We start from the raw sequence: 8,672 nt of genomic DNA, 5'->3' as shown, positions 1-8,672 counted from the left end.
CATTTTAAAACCACTTCTACTTAAGCCTTTGAAATAAGTTTTTAAAAAGTTAGGATTTGTAACTTTTGCAAACTCATTATGACTTATTGACTTATTAACTTTGAAAATTATCATTTTACATGTATAAGCTAATCAAACACTTTTTAACTTATTGATTTTTTGCATCGCAAAACTAATCCAAACATTTTTTTAAAAACTTAGTCCTTGCCAAAAATTCTTTTAGAGTTTAAAAATCAATCACAAACATACATTTATAAATTTATCAACTTCAAATATGAGGAATCAAAGATGATTCTTCATATTTTAAATCAAAACTCTACAAAAGCTTTAATCTTAAAATGCCTACTCATAAGCGATAAACATGTTTTAAGGTATAGATGCTTCTCGGTCATATTTGGTACAATATCGTGCGCTCAAAAGATGGGAACTTTTGATGTCAAATAATTTATTTTATAATATTTTGATGGGAGTATGGGACAGCTGTTACAAAAACAAGGGTTAGAATATAAATACTAGTAATAATTTGGACATTCAAGAATAGTGTACATTAACATTTTCCCAAATGGTTGAAGGAAGCAGCATGTTGCATTGTTGCCTATCTTCCAGATTATTTCATTTTTATTTATCCAGTTAAAAACATTTTGTACGTTGGAGTTAAAATCACACCACACTTTCATATTCTTTTATTCATAATTTCTTTAACTCTATATTTGAAATCCTTTTTAAAATATAACTAGATGTTCTTAGAAGTGTTTAATAAATGTGACTATATAAATAGATTTTTATATTATAAAAACATTAAGCCCCTATAGAATAAACTCTTTTCATTTTGATGTGCATTTAGGGGCGTATCCACCATATGCTTAGGTAGGTCCTAGGACCTACCTAAGTTTTCAATTTCATTTAGAATGTATATAATAGAAAAATTAGGAACTACCTTAGAAAAAATAAAGGATCTACCTTGAGTTTGTTTTTTAAAAAAATTTCTTAAAAAACATTTTAAAAAGAGAAATATATAAGTTATTAGGGCAATTTGTTATTTTAAATTATGAAATTGATAACAAAAAGTTAACCACTCTTAATCGTCATTCTCAAAATATTAATAAATAAATAAGTTGTTCTAATAAAATGAAAGTCCACGTGGCAAAGACTCTCACTCTCCGTCAGGGGCGTATCCACCATATGCTTAGGTAGGTCCTAGGACCTACCTAAGTTCTCAATTTCATTTAGAATGTATATAATAGAAAAATTAGGAACCACCTTAGAAAAATAAAGGACCTACCTTGAGTTTGTTTTTTTAAAAAAATTCTTAAAAAACCATTTTAAAAAGAGAAATATATAAGTTATTAGGGCAATTTGTTAGTTTAAATTACGAGATTGATAACAAAAAGTTAACCACTCTTAATCGTCACTCTCAAAATATTAATAAATAAATAAGTTGTTCTAATAAAATGAAAGTCCACGTGGCAAAGACTCTCACTCTCCGTTCGTTGCTTTATCAATGGACTAATAATCAACTAGTTTTTCGTTAAATCGTACACATTTTTCAGTTATATTTCAATTGGTTTTTTAAAATTTTTAATCGGTGGCACAAGGTACATGGGCCGATTGAACTGGTTCAGTTCTTTTAAGGTACATGAGCCGACCCGACCTCAAAAGTGTTGTTGATTTTTTTATTAGTCTCACTTAATTTAGGAACCACGTGATTTTTTGTTTTAGATTCGCCACTGTGTACATTGTAAAATATTAATCGGACATAAAACTTTTTTGAAGTTATATACAAAGATTGTACATGATACAATTGTATTACAATGATAAAACATAAGTCCCTGTAGAACAAAAAAGACATGAAACTTTACAACAAAAAATATACCAACCAACAACATACACTACTAGATTCACAAATCGCCCCTAAAATACGGGCCATTAAGAAACGTGCTAGAGAACGTCCCTCCACCATTCGGGAAAAGTGTAAGCAAGCATATGAGCCCAAGAACAAACCCCCAAGCATACCTATCATCCCCTAGAGGGGTAATTTCGTCTTTTGCAGGTATTTCTTCACCACCTCTAAAAAAAGTCGAAAATAGCCCCCAAGCTAGACAAAGGACACTACCGCTAAAACCGCCGATGACTAAAAGGAATGAGGCGGCAAATGATAATAGTGCCGCCTTGCTCCGACCAAACATGGCTTGAGCTATTCGACCTCCTTCAAGTCTTCCAATCGGTAACAAGTTCAATGTAGTCACCACCATTCCTGTATCAGATAAATTTTTATCTGGTAAGCTATATATGAGTGTTACTTTTTTACTTTAATACAGAAAGAATGATACAATAGAAAAAGTAAGAGCAATTATGATTTCCCATTTAAGTCCTAAAAGTTTCTACAAATTTAAATTTTCCCTCATTTTTTTCCCTCCCATTTCCTAAAGTTTGTAGTGATTTTCTCAAATATTTTTTAAACATCATTTAAATTAGAGTAAATTATAATATTTTTGGTTCCTAAGTATATCTAGTTTTTGCAATTTTGGTCCCAAAAAAGTTTCTTGCAATTTGGTCCTTATTTGAGATTCTTGATTCTTGTAACGTTTTTGATCCATGTTCCAAGTAAAATGACTATTTTGTTCGCTAAATGTAGCTAGTTTTAAACTTTTGGACACGAAAATACAATCATTTCACTTGGAACAAAGACAAAAACGTTACAGAAATCTTAAATAATTACCAAAATTGCAATAGAAACTTTTTGAGACCAAAATTGCAAAGCAACTATATTCGTAAACCAAAAATGTAATTTACTCTTTAAATTGAAATGTTGAATATTTAGAGAATGACCAAAATACCCTTCAACATCAAGTTTGATAAACTTGTAGAACTTTAGAAAATGACCAAAATGCCCTTATCCGATAATGAAAAGTTTCAAGGAGCCTCACCTAAAAGCCCTGCAAAGGCAAGAGGATCGACAGGAACCCCAACACCTTCCACAGCATAAGGCAACACATTGCCTAAATCGTCTGTGTATGGACCGATTACAAATTGGATAAAAGAAAGCAACGGATTATTGTAAAAGAATTGAGGTCTTATGTACCTGCATACAAACAATCCTTAATCAAGTAAGGTCGATTTGTTTTTCTTTTCAAGACTTAATAAACCGTCTGAAAAAAGAAAAAAAAAAGAAAAAAAAAACAACCCCTTAATGAAAAAAGAAAAAGAAAAAAAACAGAGTCTTACAGGGCATTATCTCCTCCATTAAAGCTTCCATCAGCGACAAAAGCAGCTACTGCAAGTGCTAGTGACGTCAAATAAGCACTAGCTGTTCTAGCCACAGGAATATCAAACAAAGCCTTTTTATTAGGAAGAAGAGATTCGTAATTATTCATAACCCCCAAACACCCTGTCCAATTAGAGGGCACAAGAAACGATGGACTAAGTTTCACACCATATCGTGCTGCTGTAATCCTAGTCGCAATCTGCATTACATATCAAATTAACATTCATTTGGGTACTTAAATCAGTCAAATTTGACAAAATATGATAGAAATTGAGAGAATTGGTACCTCTGAAACGCCTAGAATTGTTAGGAAACCGGTGAAAAGTGGCACAACGTCTGCTAAATAGTCGTTGAAAGTTGCATTGGGTTTAAGGAAGAAGCCGCTCATTAAAGCAATCGTCCCGAAAGTGGTCACTGCTAAAGCTATTGCACTGATGTAGCCAGATGGAGTGCTTAATTTGGTCAATTCGAATTGAAGATCGATCTCTGATTTCGGTTGAACAACACACACCTTTTGGCAATACGAATGGCAAATAAGCATTCAATCATTAAGAAGTAATGTGATGATATGATCAGCAATCGAGTTACCTGTTTTGTAATGTCATCAGACTTTTCCTCCATGAACCACAAAACGACTTCCCTTCCTGCTGCTTCCGAGAGTTTCTGTTCTAATGTCGGGATTACTTCTTCAATGGGTCTCCTCAAGTTTCCGATAAAAATCCCCCCATCGCCAAATCTCCTAGCATCGGTTGCGAAAAATGTAGTGAACCCAAAACAGTTTTTTAGCTGCAATTCAAAAAATATATAGTATATGATCAGATTTCATATGGGTTTTGAAGATGGAATCGAGATTGTTTCGTTTGGGGAAGAAAGGTTTCACCTTGTTGAGATCAAGAGCTTTGAAACTCTCTTCTGCTTTCTCGAGCCTCTGTTTCTCTCTAGATAAATTATCACGAAGCACTTGATTGAACAAACCCACAAGTAGATTATCGCTGGTTCTTTCTCTGTCGAGTTCTTTTAGCTTCCTATCTGTTCTTTTCTTTTCGAGCTTAATAGCAGCTTCAATCGAAGGATTACCCATGAATTTCTTGAAATCTTCATCAGTCTTCCAATCCAATTCTTGCTGATCCTCATTCCCTTCACTTTCAGCTCCATTTTCTTCGCTGGGTTTAGATCCCAAATGGGTTTCACCATTTTCGTTTTCGCGTTCAACCGAAGCTACAGTTACAGTTGATTCTTCGGTTTCCCTCTCGGCTTTGACTGAAATCTTGAGTCTTTTGGGGTTGTAGAGAGTAAAACTACGATGGGGTTTGTGATGAGAAGGGTGTTTGAGAAGCGAATTGATTATGACTCGTGGGTTATTAGTTTTCTTGTGTTGTGTGCCTGACAATGAAGAAACTGAGTGGGTGATCGCTGGAATGGAGCAACTGACGACCATTGTTGCAAGATTACTTGAGAATCGTTGAGGCGAGAACAGCAGAGCAACATGATGGAGTAATTAAAGGAAATGGGATTTTGGATCGATCGGAGATTGATCTAGAAATCCGATTGCTCTAGAATGTTAGAGAAAGGTTACAGATGTATGCTTCTTGGCTATCCGCAAGAAAATGACAAAGACGGCACCCTATATTTGCAATTGTTGTGTGGTTTATTCAAGGGGCTAAAATAGAAAATATGAACGCTCCTAGTGAAATTAGGAAAATGATTCAACACTAATCAATTGGAGTATTATTTTTGTTTATATTTTGTTATTTTTTTATTATTTATCAATAATTTTTTTTTAATTTTATTCAAATTATATCTATACCGGTTGTCGTAAGTTACATCCAATTCGTAAGTTACATCCAATTGGTATATACGTAAATCTATGTAGTATCCATATAACATATAAGATTGAAAAAATATGAGTGTCAATCAATAATACGACACAATAATAATAAATAAATGAAACAAAATTTTACTGAATTGAAATTTGAATTTGTGTTCGTTTTGTATTCATGTCAAGTGTAAAAAAAAATACCGAGATCGTGTTTGTCGTGTTAGGGGTGTTTGAGATTTCATTTAAAAATAACTTATTGACTTATTAGCTTTTTGAAAAATCAATAAGTTAAAAAATAGTGTTTGGCAATGTAATAAGGATTTTTAAAATAACTTCTTATAAGCCTTTTCAAAAAGAAGATTGTAATAAGTTAGGATTTCTAACTTTTCAAAGCTTTTTATAACCTTTCAAGTTGTAAAAGTTAAATTCTCCTTAAAACAAACAGTTTTTAAAAAAACTATTTTTTTCACCACCATAAGTTAATAAATCATTTTGAATAAACGTCCTTTTAAGATTTAAAATGAAATCTCAAACACCCTCTCAGTGCTCAAACTTCGACATAAAATTGACAAAATATTAACACGTGTTTATGAATTAAATAAATTAAATGTTTATTTTATTTTACCGTTTTCGTATTTGTTGTGATCGTGTTATATAATTTTTTTTTGTCTCGGCTAAAGCACGGAACGATTGCCAATTATAAAAAAAAAAGACCATTATCATGCATGTCTGGGTGTTATCATATTTAGTGAGAGTCTAGTTGTAACAGTTATACTACGATTTAAAGAAGTAAAACCGAAAATACATGTTATTTTCGATCATAAGGGTATAATTTAAACACAATATGAGAGTTTAATGGTCAATAATGTACAAAAAAAAAGGCTAAACCATAAACAAAATGTGACAGTTAGTCATCCTTTTAAGTCATTTTTTCAATCGTATATGACATGCAGGTACCATGTAAATGTCATGTAGATGACATGAATATGTCAATTGGACGTTAACCTACTATGATCGGTCGTCAAGGGCATAATTCTTTTATATTTTGTGGTAAAAATTTTAATAAAATGACCATGATGTCCACGAAGAGCACTAACTTATTATATATATATTAAAGCACATAGATACTTTTAACAGTAACTTTTCCCAATTCATACTTTTGACACTTAACTTTTATTTTTTTTACATTTTTGCCTTAACCTTTTTCAATTCATACTTTTGCCACTTTTAACTTTTCCCAATTCATACTTTTGCCACTTTAGTTTTATTTCCTTACATTTTTGCCTTAACCTTTTCCAATTCATACTTTTACCACTTTAGTTTTATTTCTTTACACTTTTACCTTAACAGGAACCTTTTCCAATTCATATTTTTGCCACTTTACTTTTATTTCTTTACATTTTTGCCACAAAACTTTCACTTTTACTTATTTACACTCTTGGCACTAAAGTTTGATGATTTTTTATACTAACGCCACTAAACTTTGATAATTGTCACTTTTGTGCCAATTTTTTTTAGAAAACTTTAAATTATTTCCAACCAATTTTTTTAGGAAACTTTAAATTATTTCCAACCCATGCGAAACATAGGCTCTTTCCTAGTTACCATAATAGGACAAAAGTTTCCTATATATTTATCACCGCCTTTTGTTTCATTCATTAAAAAAATAATAATAAATAAATAAATAACGTGGCTAAGACAATCATAACTTTTTGGACGCTTGTAGATCATTGGATCAAATTACAACTCCATTGCAATTAGTAAGTAGAGTTTTTGACCAAAAAATGTTTTTTACATTTTATATATAGATATTTTTATCAAAACTCATATTATAGTTAACTACTTATAATCAATTTTTTTATAAAATAATATAATTTCAATCAATAAAAATATTTTAAAAACTATGTTGGGTGTCTAAATGAGCCAACCCTTTTTTGAAAAATTTATTACTATAATTTTCAAAATATTTACCAATCAAGGTGATTATTCCATTTAATAAAAGAAAAGGCAAAATGACTTAAAAAGGTAACGAAGTTTAAAAAATGTACAAAAAAAATTGTTTTTTTTAATATACAAAATACCATTGAACCGGCTATTGTAGGTAACCATCATGTTACCCGGTTTTCAAAGTGTTTAAAAAAAATATCATTGTTGTTTTTTTAGTACAAAAAATATCATTAAAGTAGTATTTGTACACAGAATACCAACGAAGTACGCATGTATTCAAATAAAACATTATGGTAACCAGGAACTTCAGGTTCGAAATTGAACTCCGTGTTTGATTTTTGAATGGAATAGGTGTTGGTTATAGAAAAAAAAATTATGATTTTGAATTTTGGTGTAGAAGTTTTCTTAGATTAGATTGCTTATGGTAGATTTATGAGAATTCTGATTTTTGAATTCTGTTTACTGATTTCTGAGAATTGAACGAAATTAGGCTTGATTTTTTATTGCTTGAATATAGCAATGTGTTGATTAGGTTTAAAAAAAACATGAAATTAGTTTATATGTACAGGCTATATCAGGATTGTAATTTCTCTCTAATACCAAATTGATGTTTGGGATGAATTTTGTCACTCAAGATTATGGAAGACTTGCTCAAGAAGATTAGGAGCACTTGTGAGCATGTCGATCATCATCATAAATGTTCGCAATTGGAGTATATGTGGAAGAATGTCTCCTCCTTAATCCTTATTTGTTATGTTTTTTTAAGTTAATGTGATTATGTTTCCCCTGGCCTCGTTTCTGAATTGAAGGATTGTTGAAAGTTGAATTTGTGTTCCTTTTATGACTTATTATCAAAACAAAATCCTCTGTAGGTTTGTTAGCTTGGACTTCCATATATTAATTTTATCTTGAGTGTGTGTTCAGTGGCAGAGGTTATATAGGGGAGGGGGGGGGGGGGCTGGGCTGTGGCCCCCACTAATTTATAATTAGTCCTTATGACCTTATGTATTAAAAAAGTTACGTATTATGCCTAAAACTATAAAATTTGACTTTGGCCCCCCTTATTGTTCAATTTTTATACATATTCTTTTTTCGCCCCCTAAAATCAAAACTTCAAGCTCCGCCACTATGTGTGTTCCTTTTTTAAAGAAAGAATTTTTTTGCATAAATATAGAGGATGTATTGGAGGGTATTGTTGTAGAGAAATGTTATTGTTTTCTAAGTTATTGCTATAATTTGACGCCAAAAGATGCATCACCAATTGTTGATCAAATTGTAAAAATAATAATAATAATAATAATAATAATAATAAATTAATAGATAAACAAAATAAAAACCTGATAAACATTAATAGCAAAAACTAAAACCAAAAATTTTATATTAAAAAAAATAAACAATAACTACAATGAAGATTTTTGTGTGTTATGAATCTTGGCTTTTTTTTGGTTCATGGCCGATAGCGTGAAAGAAAGAAAAGGAACATGAAACCTTTTAAAAAAAAAAAAAAATGTTAAATAACCCCATTTTGGTAAATAAGTATTGGGTAAATAAGTTTTTCCAAAACACCTATTTGGTTAAAGCTCACACAAACTGTTACATTCCATGAATTAAGAATGCAGTAGAGAGTCATCCATGAATCCA

General features: G+C 31.1%; 1 protein-coding gene across 1 annotated transcript; it reads right to left on the bottom strand.

Annotated features, from left to right (window-relative positions):
- Nucleotides 1-1,746: 1,746 nt before the first annotated feature.
- On the bottom strand, nucleotides 1,747-4,875 carry EGY3 (ethylene-dependent gravitropism-deficient and yellow-green-like 3). The gene is made up of 6 exons (XM_079074274.1): nucleotides 4,146-4,875; nucleotides 3,854-4,051; nucleotides 3,552-3,776; nucleotides 3,226-3,464; nucleotides 2,928-3,082; nucleotides 1,747-2,254 (listed from the first exon to the last, which is right to left on the bottom strand). Exons 1-6 carry the CDS (start codon nucleotides 4,701-4,703, stop codon nucleotides 1,899-1,901), a joined length of 1,731 nt encoding a protein of 576 aa, XP_078930400.1. The 5' UTR covers nucleotides 4,704-4,875; the 3' UTR covers nucleotides 1,747-1,898.
- Nucleotides 4,876-8,672: the final 3,797 nt, after the last annotated feature.

Source organism: Lactuca virosa, chromosome 9 (genome assembly GCF_052849685.1).
Source record: "Lactuca virosa cultivar CGN04683 chromosome 9, Lactuca_virosa_CGN04683_v6, whole genome shotgun sequence".
Classification (NCBI taxonomy): domain Eukaryota; kingdom Viridiplantae; phylum Streptophyta; class Magnoliopsida; order Asterales; family Asteraceae; genus Lactuca; species Lactuca virosa.
Note: the sequence above shows the minus strand (reverse complement) of the source record. Positions and strands in the feature narration are given on the sequence as shown.

What these genes read in the sequence shown, in the direction of transcription:
- EGY3 (XM_079074274.1), bottom strand. Translation starts at nt 4,703, where the DNA reads ATGGTCGTCAGTTGCTCCATTCCAGCGATCACCCACTCAGTTTCTTCA. An exon ending in CAATTCTAGGCGTTTCAGAG is followed by an intron (nt 3,465 to 3,551) that starts GTACCAATTCTC and finishes TATGTAATGCAG; the next exon opens with ATTGCGACTAGGATTACAGC. An exon ending in TGCCTTTGCAGGGCTTTTAG is followed by an intron (nt 2,255 to 2,927) that starts GTGAGGCTCCTT and finishes TATCTGATACAG; the next exon opens with GAATGGTGGTGACTACATTG.